Genomic DNA, 23,358 nt, shown 5'->3' with positions numbered 1-23,358 from the left:
ATCCAACAGTCCGCTTTTTCATAAAAATAAAATCTGCAAAATATAGAAAGCAAATTTTTTAAAAATTGATACGAGATAGACAAACTTTTAAGCAAGACAAATCGACAGACGGGATGGGAAGTTATCAGTGTGGGTCGCAACCCAGTCTTTTTTTGGTTTTGATTTTTGTATCAAAGTTTAATTTTTGTTTGGTCAATTATTTTAAAATATTAGAAGATAATATATGCATTGTTAAGGTTTTTGCAAAAAGAATTGCTATTTTGCATTTATAAATAAATTAAATTTTTAAAAAGCGCGACAGAAGAAGAGCTGTAATAACCGTCTTAATTAATAATACGTGATGGTCTGGTTGTTTTTTTTTTCCTAAGTTATGGAGTGTTAAAAACAATTTTTTTTTAATATCTTTGCAGATTGTTACAATCAAAACTTCACATTTTAAGATGTCTCACCTTTAGCCTCCAGCTAGAGCGTACAAAATAAATGAATAAATATCTGCTTCATAGTATTTTCGTATGTGGTGTGGAATGGCAAACAAATTGAAAAAAAATCTATAAAGTACACTGTTGGTACAAACTCTTTTTGTGTGCTTTCCATTAAATGAACCTTATTACTTTTGAGAGAAAATAATCAAAACGATATTGAAACAAATGAACGAATAAACACAAAAAACAAGATTTCGGGTTAATTTGTACAAATACCTAAAAAATCTCAGTTTTTAATTTAGGTATGTTATACACTTGTCACTAAAATTAAAGCAACTACTTTTTTTAAAAAAGCTGGGAATCGCTGTCTGCTTTTTATTCGAGCTGGTTTGTCTATATTTCTAACAGTCTTACAAAAAATCACAACATTTTGTGTATAATACAAAGTTTAAAGTCAATATCTTTGTCAGGTCGAGAGCCTTTTTGTATCATCATTTAGTAAATCAAACTTGGAAAATAAGGTTTAAATCAGATTTGCGTTAGGCAAATTTTTTTGTCATATTTTAAGAGGAAAACATAGTGCCCATTGGCCAATAACCGATGATTCGAATTTTCTTAAAAATGAACCGGTAGATGTTTGTTACATTTCCTCTAAATTTGTTGATTAATTTGGCTTCTTTCAACAAATTACATATTTTTGTTTTGTTTAATAGACTCCTTATTTTATTTTTAAGTTTTCCCAAAAACTCATAAACCGACTTTAATCACTAATATTAGCAAAAATATTAAATTTTACTTTTTGAATTAAAACAAAAAATATTATTCTTTTTTTCAAAATGTTTAAAATGTTTATTAATAAGCACTTAATAACTGAATGCGAAAAATAATGTTAAACACAAAATTTAACGATTATTGAAAAGAAAATTTTCTTGTTCAACTAAATGACATTCAAATTTTGAAAGAAAAACGTATTTCTCAAATTTTTTGATACATAAAAAACGTTATTTTTTTCTGATTTTGTACACATTTTGGTCGGAACGTAAAAACGTACGTACTTACGCACACAAATTCATATTTCTAAACATCTTTCATTTAGGTTCTGATTCTTGAAAGATCGAGATATGACTAACTTAAATTTGGCAAACTTAACAAAAAACGAACAAATTGTAGCTTTTTTTTGGAAATTTTTAATTTAAATCTATATCAATTCGACCACTTCATTTTTAGATAGGTAATACAAAATAAAAAGAACTTTAAAATGTTGTTCCTTTAATTTGAGCGACTACTGTTAAAAAGTAAAGTAACATAATGTAAACAATATCTATTAGCATTTCTTTTGAAAATGTCTACAGCTTATTTTCATTTATTTGAATCCACTTTAATCTTAATTCAGAGGGATTTCGTAAATTCGTATATAAATTTCTTTTTTAATTCAAAAGGGTATAGTTAATCTTCATTCTTAAAAAAAAAATAAAGGAACGTAATATAAATATGTATGTTCAATTAATTGTCTAGACACAATATTTCGAAATCAATTGGATTAGAGCATTGAAATTCACATTTTAACTTTAACAAAAGAAGGTGCATTGTATGAGTACGGTTATGAACATAAGTATGATACACAGAGTTAATAAAAAAAATAAATAAATAAATTGGGTGGCGCAACAGTCCGTTGTGAACCAGGGCTGTGTGTGAGTACTGTTGTCAGCAATGGAAGGGACCTACAATTTTAAGCCGAACCCGAACGGATAGTTTGAGAAAGCACTTTTCTATGACAAGAAATATTCTTGAAGGATTTGCCAATTCCTCGCAAGAGGCAGTACCGGCGAAAATTATTTTTTTTAAATAAAGGTGGCACAGGCAGGGATTGAACCCAAGACCCCTTGCATGACAGTGCAAAGTACTTTTTTTTAATTCATTTTTGTTAATTCGATCTAAAACTTATCTTAAAGGTAGACAAAAATTTATAAAACTAGCCTTAATAACCATAACTTACAACTAACTTAATGGTCCCATACTGACACTCTAAGTTAAACTATAACACTTAATTTTAATGCCTTTCGGCCCTAAGCTCTATTTTACATCAATTTATATTTTAAATATTTGAAAAAAAAACTTTTATCAATATCCTTTTTTATTTTTACTTAAAATAAGGTCCTTAATATAAAACTTAAAGCTAACTTAAAGTACCTATTCTAAACCTTTAAACTACTTAAAACTAGAATCTAACAGTTTTGTTTTTTAATTTTTTTATTTGTTTTTTTATTCAATTTTTTTTTTTTTTGTTTTTCTTTTTTTTTCTACTTCTTTTTGTGCCACCATACCTTTTCTCTTTAAAACTAAACCCCAAAACTATAAAACAAGTATGTAAGCCGGCCAAGGCTTAAAACCCCATCCCGACTACCCACTATCAAGTGCCGATTGAAGCCACCAACACTGGTTCTCCTGCTTCACCCTATCAGTTCGGTACCGTTCGGACACAGTCCTACGGAAACGAAGGAGTTCTGCTCCACCTTGTGCCATGACGTATCGTTTCTACAGGAGTCGTCTATTCACGGTTTGTGGTCTGACGTGGTAGATTAGCGGAACTGCCAATCTATCCCGTATGTAAGAGGAATGCCTCTGGTGGAATAAAGACGCTCAAGCGTGCACTTTCAAAATACTCGTCGTTCAGATAGAACGCCCAAAAATTAAATTGTTGGTCGAAGACATAGCTCTTGCAATGTGACTTCGAAAGAGTTTTATCACGAAATTGTCAATTCTGTTGATTCGAGCCCCCTTGTATAGGACCTCGATGGAATAGTAATGCATGTAGAAAGATTCGACTGTTCGATATAAGCCGGTACAGCGTCGTAAACACTACCGCTCGAACACCCGAAACTTCTCCATCTGAGAAGGGGCAACGTTGAACCGACAGCTAAAAAAACAGCCGTTTTATCAGAGCGAAGTCTCCTATGGCCCTGGTCAGAGCAGCATTTATATGTATGTCGAAATATAAATACTGATCCGACCAGATACCGAGGTACTTCACTACACTTTTGCTGGCTAATGGCTGCCCGTAAAGATCTCCGATGACCACCTTGCGCCAATTCTCGTGGCCCTAGCCAACGGAGTCTGGAACAGAATTGTCTCCGACTTCTGGACATTTGTTTTCAGTTTCCAGTCGTCGCAATATCGCTGAATATTGTCGAAATCCCGCTGCAAGAGAATTCTAATAACCTCAACCTTCCGGGCCGTTCTGTACGCAATTAGATCGTCGGCGTACGCAATTGCCTTTGTAAGACTACCTATCAGATCGCTGGTGTAAATGCTGAAGAGAATCGGCGAATTCATCGCTCCCTGTTGAAGACCATTTTTAACAGTCCAACGCACTAACCATCATGCAACGGGTACTTGAGTTCATAACATACATTGCATTAATTTTGAGAATAAACCTGTGTTAAAAAAATTATTTGCATAAATAAATAAATAAATTTAAACTTTGTATTTAACTTGAAAAAAGTATTTATTTTTTTATTTGCTTGTTGTTTGTTTTCCATTACAAACTTTACATCCCTGTACAAACAATAAACAAGCTAAATATTGTATACAAAAGTATTATTTGTAGGAACATGAAAAAAAGGTAAAAGCTGCACTTTTATTATGTATCCTTTTATTCTGAGAAAAATTCTATGACTTATTCTATAAGCTCTATACCTTGGGTATCTCAAGCAAAGTTGTGAATCTGCTGAAAGCAATGAATGAAAACAATGTGTCCTATGTTTGGGACGGACAATTTACATCAGAGGACTTTGAAGCGGAAATGGGAGTAAGGCAAGGATGTGTGTTGAGTACTTTGCTGTTCATTTTGTTTATAAATGACATTGTCGAGGAAGTGGGAGGGGGTATTGAGTTCGGAAGTTTACGAATACCGTGCCTCATTTTCGCTGACGACATAGTTTTTCTGGCGGAATCAGTTGACGGAATGCAGCTCATGATCAACCGTCTGGAGCACTACTGTGATCTTTGGAACCTGACTGTTAACCTTGGAAAGTCTAAAATGATGATCTTCAGGGATGGAGGTGGAAGATACTCGAGAAACGAAAGGTGGACCTACAAGGGTCAGAATTTGGAAATTGTTCGAGAGTATAATTATCTCGGTGTATTGATCTGTGCTAACCTTAACGTTAAAAAACATTTCGAAACTAAATTAGCCGAGGCAAAGAGAGCTATTTCTTCAATCTGGGGACGTTGTATAGAGAGTAGGTTTGTGGACCATAGCGCAAAGATCCAGATATTTCGTGCCACTGCTTCTTCCATCATGTTGTATGGTGCTCAAGTGTGGGGTTGCTGGCAGTTTGATATTGTTGAAAAGTTTCAAAGATATTTTCTTAAACGCATTTTTCGGTTGACGGCCTGTACTCCAAATTACATGGTGCACCTTGAAACTACAATGCCACCGTTATTCTTAAATACGCTAAAATTACATATCGATTTTATAATGAAGCTGCTGGAGATGGATGAAACAAGACTACCAAAATTGATCCTCAAGTCGGTAATTATTTTAAGAGGCAACCTCGTCAAAAAATGGGAAGAAATAGGCGTTGAGTGTGGAGAAAGGTTACAGATTCAACCAGGTATCGGACCCACTATTCTGAGAAACATGTTTCAAAATTTACTGGGTGGTGTAGCGCGCTCAGCTTACAGTGGTTATACCTTGGAAGCTCAATCTTCGTAAAGGACGATATAAAGCCAGCTCGACTACAACTTACAAGGAAGCTCCTACTTCTTAAACAGATCACCGCTTTCAATGATAAGTACGATATTTAAAATATGAGGGGAAATGATTAACCTTAACTACATTCCACATCGTCCGGACCTACCTATTTTGTGCGATATTTGCAACCTCAAGGAAAGAGAAGATATTTATCATTTTATTGCCAGATGCCCAATTCAAAGTGAATTTCGAGTCAGATTCTTCGGTAAATCCATAATGACTATGAGCGAAGTTCTATGTATTATGGATGGAAGTCTTGGTTGGGAGAAATTGTATAAATACACAACGATGGCACTGAAAAAACTTAAAACTTTTCTAGGAATGTGATTTCATTTTATTTCGCTTTTGTTCTTCTTTTTTTTCAGACAAAACTTACACTATGTGTAAAAAATCCTCAACTTTCTAAGAAGATTATAAAATCAAAAAAAAATATGTTCACCCAACTCTATGAATCATATTGACCAAGTGTAAAAATCTGCACCACACATTTAAAAAGGAATAAAAGAATCCAAAAAAAATACCAACATTTTTTCAAATCAGCACTAGTAAAATCACCTGTTCGTTGATGATTATAAGCATTCGTCCTTCGCATCACAGAAAAAGAATTCCCACATTGAATTGAATATTTTAAATCAAAAACCTCTAAAGCCAAAACCATTTTAATTAAACTGACCATTTTGTCTTGTGGTTTTAGCAAATTTAAATGAACCAACCAATAAAAAATAAAAAAATGTAAAACAAAAACGAAACGATGATGATTCTTTGAAGGACATTTAAAATCGACATCAGACATTATGAGCATTTTATAGGCTTTAACAACCTGATGGCTGAGAATACAAAAAAAAAATAAAAGAGCTACTGCTTCTGTATCCATCCTACCCACCTATAAACTTCAATTCAAATAAAACAACAGCAAACAGGACGAATGAAAATCATCAAGCATCCTGTTGCAAAACAAACAAACCTTATCGTCATCATCAGATCATAGACCAAGACCATCATCATCATCAGTGTGGGTGCAGGGGAGAGGGACGAACAATATTGTGTTGATATGGAACGATGAACGAACACAAAACACGCTTCTTGTCCTTCATAGAACCATATGCATAGGTTTGGTATAGGTATGATCCTCCCGATAAATTGATTTGTCTCATCCGTTGTACTCATATTATTATATATCCACTGTACCTATACCGTTTCGGCTTCGCGTCCGCGTATGCAGAAGCATATACAAAGGATGTGTGGGTACACGGAGTTTATCTACTTAGCGTTAGCGTGTCCTTGTGCTGACACATTCCAGCCATCTAAAATGCCATTGGCATATACTATAGAGACACTGTATACGGTGGCGATGACGGGCACAACGGGAATGACCATTTTTGTGTTCCAATAAGCTTCAGCTGTGAATTTTGTTGTGGGCGGGATAAATACACAACAACCTACATACATCGTCAAAGGACAAGCCGAAAAAAGACACAAAACCATGAGCAGCACGGCATCAGATGCTTGCAATTGAATTCCCACAAATGCCATATGGTGCCCACGTCAAACAGTGGAACATTTTCATGAAAAATTGAAAATTTAAACAAAATTATACTATTTTAAAAATAAATGTACTAATTTAACAAATAAGAAAGATTTTTGTTCAATTACAAAAAAATACTTAATTTTAACAATTTAATATTAAAAGAGTGTTTCTTTGTTTTTTTTATCTTCTCTTAAATGCAAACTTTCCGCTGTTCTTTTGACACTGAGTATCATATTGTTATACGAATTTTATTAAAGAGTGAGCGAACGTTCGCCATCATCCTGACGACGACGAGTGACTAAAATTCAAATGAAATGACGGACACATTTGATGTCAGATGCTGACATATGTACCTACATATTCCCACACGAATGGCTGAAATAACTTTCCCTACAGGGATCCTTTTGATGTGTGTCGTCCTGGTAATGTCTGTCTGTGCAAAGGATACAGGGAAAGGGATATGTCTGTATTTTAGAAAACTAAATAGTTGTCTTTATGCGTAGTGATTTTGGTTTGAAAATGTTTCGTTTCGTTGGTTGTTGATGTGATGGAATACTGAGAATGAGAAACATATCCATATCCTATGGGACCTTCAATTTTATGTTTATTTACTTTGAAAAAGGAGGTTTTCAATTTGGCTGTAATTTTATGTCAGGATTTCGATTTTTTGCTTAATTTAGTAAGAAAAAAGGTTGTAACTTTATGCGAAAGAAAACACAATTTTTGTAGAGGAATAAAATCGGTCCAGTCCGCTAAGAAATTTTGCTGAGTTTGGAAATACAAATTTGAAGAAAATGCATTGTTTCAATGTACAATTTATCAAAATAAGGCTATTTAATTATTAAAAGAATACAACCAAGTTTAAATAAATTCATAATTTTTTTGGATTCACTAAAGGAAATGTTAAGCCTTAACCTCAACAAAATACTTAAGCTTTGTACACCCAATTCTCAAATCTGTCAGTGAGATTTTTAAGCGCACACATAAAGAAATATACTAAGCTTATTATGTAGACACAGTTTAAACACTAGGAAAGGGATAGAGGGGTTGAAAGGAGGTGTCGGTGCACATTGGTTTTGAATTCCTGAATATTGCAATGACTGGTAAAGACAGAGTGTGGTAAGGCATTCCACATTCGCATAGCACGGCTAAAGAACGAATCTCTGTACTTGACAGTACGACCAAAATTGGGCTCGAGGGTATATTGATAAGCATTCCTAGAAGTGCGAGTAGTACGGTTGAACTGTTTAAGGGGAGAAATGCAGCTGGCTATTTTTCTAGAGCATAAACCATTAAAATAACGGTAAAAAAGGGTGATACAAGAAGCATTTCAACGATGTTCAAGTTACCTAAATGATCTCATGATCGTAATATCACCAATCAATCTAAATGCTCTACGTTCAATACTATCCAAGAGGCTTAAGTAAGTTGCGAGAGAACCAGCCCAGATATGGGACTTATACTCAAGCTTTGGACGTATATAAATCTTGTAAATAAACGCCAGATCATAGGGGGAGAAAAACTTCTTGCATCGCCTTAGAAAACCTCTTGCGGAATTTTTGTCGACATCGCGTATGTGATCGTTCCACAAAAGGTGGTTGGTGATACACATACCGAGAATATCGAGATGTTCAGTTTCTTCGATGCAAGTGCCATTTATGGATAATGGCAGGGGGGTATATTTCGCTTTAACGATACAAGACAGCATTGCGTTTTCGAAGCACGCGGTTTCTTATTCCCCATTGAACAATGCTGTTTAGGTCGGAATTTAATGAGCTTATCATATTTTGTCGTTGCAGTTCCACATCCGAAGAAGAGGGGTGTGAATCTGAAAACGAATATGAAAAGCTAAGAGTACTATCGTCAGCGAAACAATGTATTGGATTAGAAGTTGCAGACAAGAGATCATTAATAAAAATGAGAAAGAGTGTTGGAGATAAAACAGAGCCCTGGGGTACACCAGCATTTATTTTATGGTTTTCAGACTTGAATCTATTCAATACTACTTGTAATGAACGATTCGAAAGGTAATTACTAATCCAATGAAGCAGGGATTCATGGAAACCGAAAGCACGCATTTTCGATAAGAGAGCCTGATGACAAACCCTATCAAATGCTTTTGAAATATCAAGTGCAATAATCTTACTTTCACCAAAACTATGTAAAGATTTGTTCCACTGTTCGGTGAGATGAACCATGAGATCACCAGTGGACCTATTGCTACGAAAGCCGTATTGTCGGTTTGATCCTCGAGATATTTCTTAAGCTGATAATAAATCAGAGTTTGAATGACCTTGGAAAGAAGGGACGTAAGTGCAACGGTCGGTAATAAGACGGTGAGGAAGATTCGCCTTTCTTGGAAATAGGCTGGACAAATGCTGTTTTCCATTTGCTCGGAACGAGGCCTGAGGAGTAGGACAGATGAAAAAGCTTACCAGCTTTGCCAGCGATAAAGAACACCTCTTTAGAACAATACCGGGGATACTATCAGGACCAGCAGATTAATGTATGTTAAGATCTTTTAGGACTCTCGCTACAGTACGAGTGCAAAAAAGGATTTGCCCCATAGAATAATTAACTCGCTCAAGTACAGGCGGAGTCATAACATTCACTCAGCATCGTTAAATTGGCGGCGAACTGCCTTGCTTACTCTAAAGAGCTAACAAATGTAGTGTAATTAACAACGAGCGTAGGAACCAATTAAGAGGAAGAATTCCTCATATTTTTTACAAATGACCAAAAATTTTTACTGCCTTTGGGACATTGCAGTATTTTTTGCCGTAATTCATTGAAAATTGGACCTGTTGATTAGATATGAAAAAAGACTGAGCGTGTTAGAATTGAAAAGGAAAAATTACCTTTAGTCGAAGATAGTTCTCATTAGGAAGGTTTTATGACGAGATAAATACAAGAAAGTACAAAATTTAAAGGGATTTCACAGAATCTTAGCGCAATCAACAATAGCTTAGAAAGTTCAAAGTGGTTTATTGATAGCGGGGCTAACTCATGAGCTATGATAAGAAATTTTTCATAAATCTAAATCAACTACTCTGGTCAAGTACAAGTTTCAAATAAAATCTCAGATCTCAGTTCAATTATAGATCAAAGTAAATTTAGAAGAAGCAAACAATTGTTTTTATCGTACTCTCTTTGTTCCAACTTTGAGAAGTAATCTTATTTCGACAAGCAAAGCTACTGACAATGGGTGTAGAGTTTTGATAGAAGGAGTACGTACACAAATATTTCGTGGTGATAAGCTGTTGTTAGAAGCTGTGAAACGAAAGGGTTTGTACTCAGTTTTACTTTCATTGAAATAATAGCAATGCAATAAAACTGAAAGTTTTGAGCAGGCAAATAATCTTTTAGAATGTTGGCAAAAGAGATATGGCAATTTGAATTGCACATCACTTCTCAAATTAAAAAATCACTCAATGGTAAAACGGTTGCCAAGTTTTAAAAAAATATCAAACAAACGAGAATGCTATTTCCTACAAAAACGGAAAAGTCTTCGAAGAATATTTTGGAAATTATACACACTAACCTATGCGCTCCCATGAACACTGAATCAATAAATAAAAACATTTATTTTGCTACTTTTATTAACGATTACTCTCGTAAGGTTTTTATATATTTTTTGAGCAAAAAGAGCTAATACTTGATTGTTTTTAAGAATTTTAAACAACAATTTGAGACCGAAAAACATTTTAAGATTAAAACACTGCGAAGTGACAACGCTCGAGAGCTTTTGAGTAAAGATTTTTCCAAGTTCTTGTCCGACAATGGTATCAAGCGACAGCTGACTGTCGTTTGCACTGCACAACAGAGCGGCGTAGCTGAGTGCATGAACTGCACGTTGAATCGAATCTTCCTAAAGTCTTATGGGCTGAATTGATTCTCACTTCAGCCTACATTCGGAATCATTGTCCTACAAATCTGAATGAGGAAAAAACCCCTGAACAGATTTGGACAGGTAGAGTACCGAACATTAGTCATTTTCGTCAAATAGGCTTATGTTCAGAACAAAGCTCTAGGCAGATCAAAACTAGATCCAAAAAGCGATGAATATGTCCTCATTGGATACTCAGTGGAGTCCAAGGCATATCTTTTGTGGAAGAGAATGTCGAAATATATGTTATGAAAAGTAGAGACGTGCGTTTTATTGAAACCATTGATATCGAACAACCCGAAACAGAAAACAGCAGTTTTTATGAGTATAATATAAACAACTGGAATAAAATAAAAAAGGTAGTAGAGGTACCTGAAAACCCAAAGAAAATTAAGAATGAAAAAATAGATGAAACGAATGAAGACGAATATGAAAAAACCAATGATACAGAAAATGTTACATGCGGAAACCAATCTAATAATAGAGGGGATATTCAACTAGAATGACAGCAAACGACTACGAGTACGGATTCTGAGCGTATAAGCAATAGACTTAGGTCACATTATCAAGATGAAGTATTTGTGGAATCAGCCTTAACTACCAGTTTTCTTGAAGATCCAACCAATTTCAGAGAAGCTATGAATTCTAATGATGCTATTGAATGGTGTTTAGAAATAAAAGACGAATATCACTGTCTTATGCCGAATAATACTTGGACTTTGTGCGAAATACCAGTCAACCGCAAAGCCATAAGGTCTCGGTGGGTCTTCAAGTCAAAATATAATCCAAATGGAACGGTTAAGAGATGTAAGGCTAGATTTGTTGCTAAAGGTTATAACCAGAATCGACTATGTGGAAACTTTTTCTCCGGTCATTCACTTCGTCTGATTAATGCCCTCGGTTCAATATGATTGAGAACTCCATCACCTGAATGTGTTAACAGCATTTTTAAACGGATAACTTAACGAGGAGATTTACATGAATAAACCTGAAGGTTTTATCGACAATGATCATCCACAAAAAGTTTGCCGCCTGAATAAAACGCTTTATGGACTGAGGAGAAAAGTCGGGAATGGCACACAACATTAAATGAAAAGCTGGAAAACTTGGCTTTATCCCAATCAAAATACGATCATTGCGTTTACTTTAAAATCAATAAAGAGGAAATTACTATTATAGGAATATACGTCGATGATAGAATAGTAGCATCAAATTTAAAATTAAGAATAAAATTAATAAAGCAGAAGCGAGTTTTGATGTAAGAAATCTTGGGCATCCTTACAAACTCTTTGCATAAGACTTGAAATCAAAAAGCAAGATAAAACTTTATCAATCTCTTAAATTCATTACATAAATAATATTTTATTTAAATATTATTTACAAAACGCCAAACCAAATTTTATTCCTATGAAGGGCAAACTTAAACTTAAAAAGGAACCAACTGTCTTTGGAGAACGTGCTGCTGTTGAAACACAAAAGTACCAAGAATTAGTTGGATCCTTGATGCATCTTCGGTATTTAGTCGACCTGATATTGCATACAGCGCGGCGTAGGCAGTTTAGCACAATTTGCCCAAAATCCTAAGAGACAACACTGAAATTCTGCGATTTACTTAATGCGGTATCTTAGTTTGACAAAAGACGCAAAACTAATTTTTCGAAAAACCAATATGCCTCTGATAGGCTATGTTGACGCGAGTTGGGCTGAAAATGTAAATGATAGGAAATCTCAAACTGGTTTTTGTTTTATATTTTCAGGAGCTATCAGCTGGGAATCCAAAAAGCAACGAACAGTGGAACATCTAGTGCAGAAGCAGAGTATATTGCACAAGAAGCTGCCAAAGAAGCTTAAGCACTACGTTTTCTATTAGCTGAACTTAAAGTTAATGTAGCGGAACCTACGATAATCCATTGCGACAATCAGAATAATAGAGGTAAGCAATCAAGGACGAAACATATGGATTATAAGTACAATTTTATCCGAGAAGCAATTGGAAAAGGTAAAGTAAAAATCAATTATCTCCAAACTGAACTCATAGCTGCAGACGGATTGACAAAAGCGGTTCCAAGAGATAAACATTTGTTTTGTTTCCAATCATTTGGAATGAAGTTTATATTAGAATATCTACTTTGCTATAATTTTACTGTAACAAATCTAAGTTTGTTTTGTATAATTTCTAATTTTCATTCTAAGTTTTTCTCTAAATAAAGTTTATATTATTTGAATTCGCCAAACCAACAGGTTATGGGCCCAGGAGAAAATTCAATAAAAAAAAAATTTTAATTTTTGTTTGCGTTAAAGGAAGATTTTATTTAAATAAAAATCGCACGCGTTTATTGAATTGGGCGCATTGAATCGGTGTTTCTTTATTATAAAACAATATGGAAAATAATGTACAAAAACTGAAGCCATTTGATGGGACGAATTTTTCTAACTGGAAATACCGAATTCAAATTTTGCTGGAAGAAAAAGGTTTGGAGAAGTTTCTAGCAAATACATTGCAATCGTTGTTGGAGGATGTTCCTGCTAATGAAAATAGTATCAAGGCCAAAGAATCGTTGAAATCTGAAGAGAAGAAATGCAAATCCATCTTAGTTCAATGTATTGGTGATTCTCAATTGGAATATATCAAAGACAAAATTTTCGCAAAGGAAATATATGATACATTGATTGGTGTATTTGAACGCAAGAGTGTTGCTGGCCAATTACTTCTGCGCAAAGAATTATTGACGATGCGATACAAAGATGGAGATGAAATCAATGAATATTTTCTTCAGTTTGATCATGTAGTGCGTGAGTTGAAATCGATTGGTGCAACATTAGAAGAGCTGGATGTGGTATGTCATTTGATTTTAACTTTACCAAAATCTTTTGATGGCTTAATTACCGCACTGGAAACGATGGATACAACTAAATTAACGATTGAATTCGTTAAAAGTCGTCTTTTGGATGAATGTGGAAAGCGTGCAGCTAGTAGTTGTAGGCGTACCATAAAATCAAGCGACTCAATGGCTATGCAAGCAGACCGTTCGAAAATAATTTGTCACAGATGCAAAAAGCCAGGCCACATCAAATCGAAATGTAAAGTTAATTTGTCGAAGAAAATTGATTCGTATGGTAAGAAAACTGCAGGTGCAAATTGTGCAAGAAAAAATGAAGATCCTGAATTCTTACTTTGTGAAGAACAAATGTTATCAAAGAGAAAGGCGATAGTGAACAACAATGAAATTGCGTCTAGCTGTATAAGTGAATCGTCAAGAAATAGTAATGAGGGCTTTGAAGAAATTAATTTTGTTCTTGATTCGGGTGCTACCCATCATATTGTTAATAATAAAGTTTTTTTCAACAATATACATACAATCGAGCCAATAAATATTTCAACAGCAAAAGCAGGTGATTCCTTGGTAGCAAAGCAGCAAGGCGACATTTCGGTCAAGACTTTCTTTAATGGAGATAATTCAACAAAAACTATTCAAAACGTCTTGTTTGTTAAGAATCTAAAATGTAATTTGATGTCAATTCGTCAATTAACTGACAAAGGCTACAAGATCACCTTTAATGGTGTTGATGCCCTTATCTCCAAAAATGGTCAAAATATGTTCGCCGCTCGTCGAAATGGTCAACTGTACCAAGTCACTTTTTATGTTGAACGAAGTGTGTATGCTGGAATTGCTGGTGCGGAAAAATTGAGCAAAGCTTCGCAAACGTTATGGCATTTTCGTTTAGCTCATTTGAATGTTAATGATATGAAGAAGATGGTGAATCAAAACATGGCAACTGGATTGTTAGAATTAGGTATAAATAGTGCTGACAAATTTTGTGAATCGTGTGTGCTTGGTAAACAGACGCGTTTACCATATCCACCACGAAAGGAAATCCGATCTGAACGTATTTTGGAGCTCATCCATACAGATGTCAGCGGTCCAATGAATGAAGTGGCACATGATGGTTCCAGATTCTTCGTTGCTTTTACTGATGATTTTTCACGTGCATCCATGGTATATTTCATGAAGAAGAGAAGTGAAGTTTTCGAAAAATTTCAACAATACGTTTCTATGGCTGAAGCACAACATGGGCTAAAAATTTCGAAATTGCATTTGGATAATGGCGGTGAGTATTGCTCAAACGAATTTAAATCTTTTTGTGTCAATAAAGGTATTCGACTGAATTACACCGTGCCATACAATCCGGAAATGAATGCGGTATCTGAACGTTTCAATCGCACAGTAGTTGAAAAAGCAAGGACTATTCTTTTGTCGAGTGGATTGAGTCGTCGATTTTGGGGCGAAGCAGTTTTACATGCAAATTATGTTAAAAATCGCTCACCAACTAGTGCTGTTGGCAAACAATTTGCAAATAAAACACCCGCTGAAATTTGGTATGGTAAAAAGCCAGATTAATCTCATCTTCGTGTTTTTGGGTCGATTTGTTACAACTATGTACCAACAGAAAATCGTACGAAGTTAGATGCAAAATCACTTAAATGTTACATGCTTGGATATGGTTCGTCTTCACAGATGTATCGTCTTTGGGACATCGAAGGTGACAAGCTTGTCATGGGTCGTAATGTGACGTTCAATGAAAAATCAATTTTTGATCGTTTGAATTATATCAACATATTTGATTCAGAGGTAGCTAATTATGACATCGATGAAAAATGTGAACAAGAAATCCACGGTGCAAATTTGGAAAGCATCGGTAACATCAGTGACAATGTCCACAGTGCTTCAAATAGTGCTGATAACAACAATGATTTGCGTCGCAGTGTTCGTGAGAAAAATAAACCAGATCGATATGGATGTGCTGCATGGTCTGCAAACTTTGCACTTTCTGCTGAGGAATTTGTACAGAATGATCCGGTCACGATGAATGATGCAAGGAAGCGTGTTGATTGGCCAAAATGGGAAAAGGCTATTAATGATGAATATTATTCGTTGTTGAAGAATCGTACTTGGTCTTTGTGTAAGTTACCCACTGGTCGAAAGGCTGTCACTTGTAAATGGGTTTTCAAGTTGAAATATAAGTCAAATGGTGACATCGACAAGTATAAAGCCAGACTTGTTGCTCGTGGGTTCACACAGGAAAAAGGTTTCGATTACAACGAAACATATTCACCAACAGCCAAATTGACCACCTTCCGTATTTTATTGTCCATTGCTAACCATTTTGGATACGATATACATCAGATGGACGTTAAATGTGCTTTTCTAAATGGAAATTTAAAGGAAGACATCTACATGACACAACCAGAAGGATTTGTGAAAGAAAAATCTATGGTTTGCAAATTAAACAAATCGCTTTATGGGTTAAAGCAAGCATCACGGATGTGGAATGAGCGCTTTAATCAATTCATTCTTAAAATTGGTTTTAATCGTTGTCAATCAGATCAATGTTTGTACATGAAAATTGAAAATGGTATTGTCTGTTACATACTCTTATACGTCGACGATTTAGCAATAATTTCAAACAGTACAAAAATGATAAATGTAATTAAAACTGAATTGTCAAAAGAATTTGAGATGACGGATCTTGGTAAAATCAATTCGTTTCTTGGAATTTCTATTGAAAGAAATTTAAATGATTATTCAATTCAATTAAGTAAGTCAAATTACTTGAAAAATATTTTGAAGAAATTTGATATGAATAACTGCAAAACGGCTGCAACACCAATCGAAAATGGATTACATTTGCAGAATGATGATGGCAATAATTTATCTAGTCAGCCATATAGAGAACTCATTGGATGCTTAACATATGCTACTCAAACAACTCGACCAGATTTATGTGCATCGACAAACTATTTTAGTAGATTTCAAAACTGCTTTACAGATGAACACTTCATGTATGCAAAACGTATTTTAAGGTACATACAGGGAACATCTGATATGAAAATGGTTTATCGTCGTGATTCTGAGGCTGATATTTTGACTGGATACGCCGATTCTGACTGGGCTGGTGATAAGAACGATCGCAAATCAACATCGGGATATGTATTCAAGGTCTTTGGGAATACAGTAAGTTGGTTATCACAAAAGCAACCAACTATTAGCCTGTCATCAACTGAAGCTGAGTATTTGGCATTAGCAAAATGTATTTGTGAGGCAAAATGGTTGCGCTGTCTTTTAAAAGAAATTGGACATCCTTGCAATTCACCAACAACAATATTTGAAGACAATCAAGCGTGCATCAAGGTAGCTGAAGAATCACGTGATCATAAAAGAATGAAACATATTGATGTGAAATACAACTTCATTCGAGAATCTATTGTAAATAAAGAAATCAAACTCAAATACATCTCCACTAACAATCAAGTTGCTGATATAATGACAAAGGGTCTTGCAAAAATTCTTTTTCAAAAGCATCGCTTAAATTTAAATCTTAATTAATTTGACTATATTAACTAATTTTTTCAACTACTTTAATTTAAACGAAATTTGTTTTTTTTTTAATTGTAAATATTAATTTATTGAGTTTTAGAATGTATAGCTTTAATAATCTTGTTTGTTTGTTACTAATTTGATAACTGATAAAATTAAGAGGCGGTATTAGAATATCTACTTTGCTATAATTTTACTGTAACAAATCTAAGTTTGTTTTGTATAATTTCTAATTTTCATTCTAAGTTTTTCTCTAAATAAAGTTTATATTATTTGAATTCGCCAAACCAACAGTTTAAACATATGTAAATGTTGACGAGGAGTGTTGAATTAGGCAACATTTAACTCTTAACTCTATTTTATTATCTTTAACACTTAAACTATTGTTGTGAACTTACCATAATTCTAAATCCTATACATTTTCTACAATACTTGCTATAATAATTTTTGTACTTAACTCAACCTCAATTATATTTTTTTCAATTCTTATTTTATAATAAACAGAAAACAACTCGAGTCGACACTTTTATTCGGTTATACCTTCGACATATTAAAATATTATTAACAGTTTTATTTCCTTTCAAAGTTCTTAGCCCCTAAAAACATTCCTTACAAACCACACATACATAATTCCAAATAATTAAAATTCTCAACAACACACATAAAAAAATACATACGATTAAGAGTCACTTAAATATATTGTATACATTCAACAATTTGGCTAGAGACCTTTGATTCACTTAATGATCATTTAATGATTGACATTTGATTTTGATTTACCTTATGTTTGACTTGACTCTTGGACTTTGACCCTTTTCGATACCCCATTTACAAAATAAATGAACGGAAACCGAACTTTCTTTTCACTTTTTTGCAACATATTGTAACAATCATAAAAACCTATGTGGTATATTATTGATATTAATGTACTTCCCAAACCTAACTCAAAAGAAATATTCCTAAATCAAATCTATCTCTCTCTTCAAAAAATTCTATAAGCTAAGCACTAATGTCATAAAATGTTTAAGTCATCACAAAACTACAACGAATAATTAATTCTTCCTATTTCTTTCTTTTTTTGTCTGAAATGGGCTAATTTTTGTTTCGATTGCTTTTTCCAACTTCTTTTGTATAAAAATATACATAACATTATCAATATATATATAAATGTACGAATATATAAAAATATCGTCTTTCTAAAATGCCATTTGACCAAACAAGGACTAGGCGAAAGTTGGTTGGCAATAAATCAGTCAAGACGACAGACACCTCAAGCTTTATGTGTGTACCATTATAGCAACGAAACCAAGTAAAGGTGTCCATTTTTATTGCTTACCTAGCTATGTACAATATTGCGTAAAAGATATGTGTTGTGTATTTCCGTTGTCTTCTAAAGTCAGTATAGGTCTTTGGTATATGTATCTTCCTTCTTCGTTGCTGAGAAGGGGAAAAAAAAAAAGAAAGAAAAATTAATGTCCTTTGCATTGGAATGGGGAGCCTTGGTAGGGCAATATCCAAACATATATTGGTTTGCAGAGCAATCAATCGAAATTCTACTTCTTGTTCTTTATTGTCTCTGGTTCATACACTCTGTATCTTTATATTGAAGATATAATAATCGTATTCTTTCTTCTCGGGTAATAAATGAAGTTTTATTGTTTATGTATTGGAAAACAATATTTTTTGTAAGTAAAACAAAAAATTCCACATCCAAGTACTCAACCAACATTGATTTAATTGAGAAACCATGCCAATATTTTTGTATGGATTTGTTTAAAAAACTCATGCATACAAAAAATTACTCATATGGTATACGGAGGCGTATACGTACTTTTTTAAATTATTTTTCCATTCAAATCATAGACTTAGAATTAGTTTAATTATAAATTATATAATTTTTAAATGTAAACTTAGTGTTTCTAATTTTTAAACAATGAAACCTGGGGCTCGAATTAAAGGTCAAATAGTCGAAATATGGAAAAATGTTTAAGACAAGTGCCCAGGCAAAATTTCTATAAGAGAACGAACTAAGAAAACTAAGAAATTGTATGGAAAGAAACGATTTTCTTAAAACTTCGACAATTTCGAAAAAAAAGTCTATCTACTCACAATTGTACGAACACAATACACTCTCGCATGTAAAAATAATGAAACGGCAAGAAACGTTAATATATTCACTTTAAAGTGGAAAGTTTTAAGAAATCAATACAAAAAATAATTCTAAAAAAATGTAAATACTGGTAAAAGGCTCTTTAGAGAGGTTCTTCTAGGTTTCTTGTGCTCTTTTTTTTTTGACAGGAGGAAATCTTCCAAAGACACTTGGCAGTATTTGATACTAAGTAGTGTGAGACTCTTAACCACAAAAACCACCTCTCCAGGACCAATCTTGAAGGATCGACTTCCGATTTTTCTTTCTTAACTTTGTACAATCACTTTGGGGGAAGTTTAAACTTTAAATACTTTCCCATGTTTTTTTTTAGACCATTGAGACTTGGTTCTTCTTAATCTCCGAACAAGGTTTCTTATATTCAAGACGGACTCCATTTCAGAATAAGTATGACTTTGCAGTCTCTGGTTGTACGATACAGCGTATTTTTTAACAACTTCTGTAACCATTTCTATTTGTAAGTCACGATATAGATCAGTATTTCTTATGTACCAAGGTGCATTAGCTATTCCACGAAGGACTTTGTTTTGGAATTTTTGGATGATTTCGGTATTTGTTTTCTTTGTACAGCCCCATAATTGGATTCCATAGGTCCAAACAGGCTTTAGTACTTGATTATACAGCATTATTTTGTTTTGGATTGATAAATCAGAATTGTAACCAAGTAACCAGTACATTTTTCTATATTTCAAGTTTAGTTTTTCTCTTTTCTTTTTGAAGAGCTCTTTCCAGTTAAGCTTTGCATCCAAAGTCATTCCAAGGTATTTGGCCGTATTGGCATAAGGTACAGCTTGATTATAAATGATATGTATAATGTGGAAAAGTAGCCATTATGGTGTGATTACCAACTTGAATATCCCTTGTGTATAGTAAACACAGGGTAGGACCTAGGACATTTCCTTGTGGTACACCGGCTTCTATTTTCTTCAATTCCGAGTATTCTTGATCGTACCTTACTCTAAACAATCCGTCTGAGATGGACGATTTTCATATTTCAAACCACTGCCTGGGAAGATCCCTTGCAATTTGTACTCAAGTCCCCCACACTAAACCTTGTAAAAACTTGAGCAACATCTAAGAAAATAGCTGAACATACTTGTTTTACTTCTAATGCTTTTTCTATTACATCCGATATTCTATGAACTTATCCTATCGTGGAATGTTTATTTCTAAAGCCAAACTGATGGTTTGGGATTAACCTTCTTTCTTCTTTGATTTTGCTAAGTCTCTTCAGAAGCAGTCTTTCAAAATTTTTGCTATAATTGGTATAAGCGATATTGGTCTGTAAGCCGTCACTTCTGTAGGTGGTTTGTCTTGCTTTGGTATGACAATTACTTCAACAATTTTCCAATGGTGCGGGACATACCGGTGCTTAAGGCATGCATTTATTATATATTGGAGTTTTATGAAGGCTTTTAATGGCATTTCTTTCATAACCTGAGCAGTAATTAGATCGTAGCCTGGTGATTTTTTATTTGGTAGTTGATGTAAACACATACTTTTTATTTCTTTAAGTCTTACAATTGGTATTACACTTTCATCTATCGTATCAATAAAACTGTTAGCAGCGTTTGATGAGTATGGCTTAAAAATCTTCGCAAGATGTTCATCGAAAAAAGCTTTTTCTTTCGGGTTACAGATCCATTTCTCATCTTGAGCGAGTTTTGTAACTGCGGTCTTTTCAGGCACTTGGCTGTTTTCCATAGCGAAAAATCGGTTGAAGTCGTTAAATTCCTTAGGAATTTACTGAGTGAATCATTTTTGAATTTGTAAATTTGTTTTTTAAGATTGTTGCTTATATGGTTAAACGTTGTTTTTCATCTAAAAATCTAGTATTTTGCCATTTTCTTCGAGCTCTTCTTTTCTCTATTATCAACTCTCTTATCTCTAAAGGATATTTTATTTCATTTTGTCTTCTATTAGAAAATGTTGGAGTACTTTTTTCAGCATATCAGCAATGAATTGTTCCACTTCATTTTCAATTTGCTCGATTGTATCCATTGGAGATCTTAAATTTATAAAACTTAAAAGCCTTTCCCTTAAATCACTCCAGTTTGTTTTCTTATTTACAAGCTTTTTATTACCTTTTTCTAGTACTTCCGATTCACTTAGTGATAGAATCACTGGAGTATGATCTGATGACAGGTCATAATTACCTTCAACACTAATGTAATGTCGTTTGATTCCTTTAGCTACGAAATAGTCAATGACGTCCGGTATTTTGTTAGTATCGGAAGGCAAGTAATTTGGCAACCTGGAGGAATAGAATTTACAATTGAATTTACTTTACTGTTTGGAAAAGTCTTTTGCCTTTTGTTGATATAAGTCTTGAACCCCAATGATTGTGTTTCGCATTGAAGTCTCCACCAACAAGAAAGTTATGCCCAAGAAGATTAAATAGATCTGCATAGTCATCTTCTGTCGGGGAGCGTCTTGGTGGGCAGTATATAGCTGCTCTTTCTTTTTCATACCAATACCAATAGTTGTTACTTGCATATTTTCACTAGTAAACTTGGTAACTTCATAATGTTTTAAGCTTTCTTTTATAAGACTCGCCGATCCACCTCTTGCCTTGTCAGCTGGATGTGAAGCGTGGTAACTTGAATAGTTTTCTATAACATTATCTAGACTTTGCCCATTGGAGAAATGAGTTTCGGACACCAGGCAAATATTGATGTGCTCTAGATCTAAAAAGATTTTTAGTTCGGATAGATGTTGTATAAGACCGTTTGCATTCCATGTAGTGATTTTAAGTGTTCTGTCCATGATTGTTTTTTAAGAGCGACTTTTTCGCTTAGCTGCTTGATATTCAAATCTAGTTTATCAATTCTTTGAAGAATAAGTTGTAGGATTTCTTTTATGGAAGTCTCTTCATTCTTCCGCACATTTTTAACAATCTGAGAATTGGCTTTCTTTTCATCGCTTTTATTGTTTTCAGCAGTTAAATCGGTATTTACTGTGTTTCTGGGTTTGTCTCAAGCAGACGTATTTTTGCTTCTGAGCTCTTGGAATTCTTTGCCAACTAAGCAGCCTCTATAGCTTGCCGGGTGATTACCCTTGCAGTTCACACAATTTGCTTTCTGATCTTTGCTCATAGGACAATTTTTAGTTGCATGTTTGCCTTCGCACTTTAAACAATCAAACTTTTGGCTGTAGTATTTTTGGGTATGTCCAAAAAAAGCTTGGCAACATTTGCGGAACAACTTTAGATTTTCGGAGTTGTTTAATTTTAACAGCTATACCCAAGATTGATCTTACTTTATAAATCTCCTCGAGACTTTGTTTGCAGTCAAAGGTAAGCATGAATAAAGACAGTATAACCTCTTACTTAACACCGAAATGGGCTTTACCTAATAAACCTATTATGTTCACAGTTTCTTCTGGTTATCTGCCAAAATAAATGTATTTTTATGTAAGGAGTTTTCATTTCTTTCTTAGTCTTGCATGTTTATCTTGGTCCAATATTGTCAACATTAAAAAAAAGTCCGAAATCAATTGCAACGGAGTGTAGGTAACTATACTAACTTACAAAAGGATACGCGAAGTATATAAAAACAAACATATTTTATAACCCGAAATCGAAACATTCAGATAAACTAGGAAAACGAATATGATTGTTATTGCGTTGTTGGTTTTTCTACAAAGAGAAAGGGATTGAACTTCTACTATCCTTCTTTGTTTTTGTGCGATTTTTTTTTGTTGCTTGGAGTTTTATTGCTCGTATACTTTGTAAAGGTTGACAGTTTTATATCTGTTATCGTACAATACGAATTAAATTGAGTGCTCAGTTCAGATCAATATGCGGTGTTATGTAGGTTTTATTTATCATACGTTATACCTTATGTATACGTATGTTTGCATCTTTGTATTTGTAGTGTGCCTACAAAGCTACATTTTAATATGATAAGGTATTTTTATTGTGCCTTATAAACTTTAATTATTTTAATTTAATTGCACATATTTAAGCAAGGAGTTCTTAAAGCATTAGTTTATGTAAACATTTAAATAAATTTACTTCAATAGTTTAGACAGCAGTTTTGAATTGCTATTCGTTATTGGTCATATATTTAAATATGTATTTTTACCTCACTGGTGTCCCACTCTGACAACTTTCTACTCGTGTCCCTCTTTTTATATTTCTAAAAGTATTACAGAATATTAATTATAACATTTTGTGAGATACAATATTTTGATGTCTATACGTTATCAGTCAAAACTTGAA

The 23,358-nt window shown here is 33.8% G+C and overlaps 1 protein-coding gene across 1 annotated transcript; it reads left to right on the top strand.

The window, feature by feature from the left end:
• The first annotated feature begins 4,158 nt into the window (after positions 1 to 4,158).
• On the top strand, positions 4,159 to 5,139 carry LOC129944835 (uncharacterized). The gene has a single exon (XM_056054496.1). It carries the CDS (start codon positions 4,159 to 4,161, stop codon positions 5,137 to 5,139), a length of 981 nt encoding a protein of 326 aa, XP_055910471.1.
• Positions 5,140 to 23,358: the final 18,219 nt, after the last annotated feature.

This window comes from Eupeodes corollae, chromosome 2 (genome assembly GCF_945859685.1).
Source record: "Eupeodes corollae chromosome 2, idEupCoro1.1, whole genome shotgun sequence".
NCBI classification, from domain to species: Eukaryota; Metazoa; Arthropoda; class Insecta; order Diptera; family Syrphidae; genus Eupeodes; species Eupeodes corollae.
This window is presented reverse-complemented; position numbering and strand designations above follow the sequence as displayed.

Coding starts and splice junctions, on each gene's coding strand:
- LOC129944835 (XM_056054496.1), top strand. CDS start 4,159: ATGAATGAAAACAATGTGTCCTATGTTTGGGACGGACAATTTACATCA.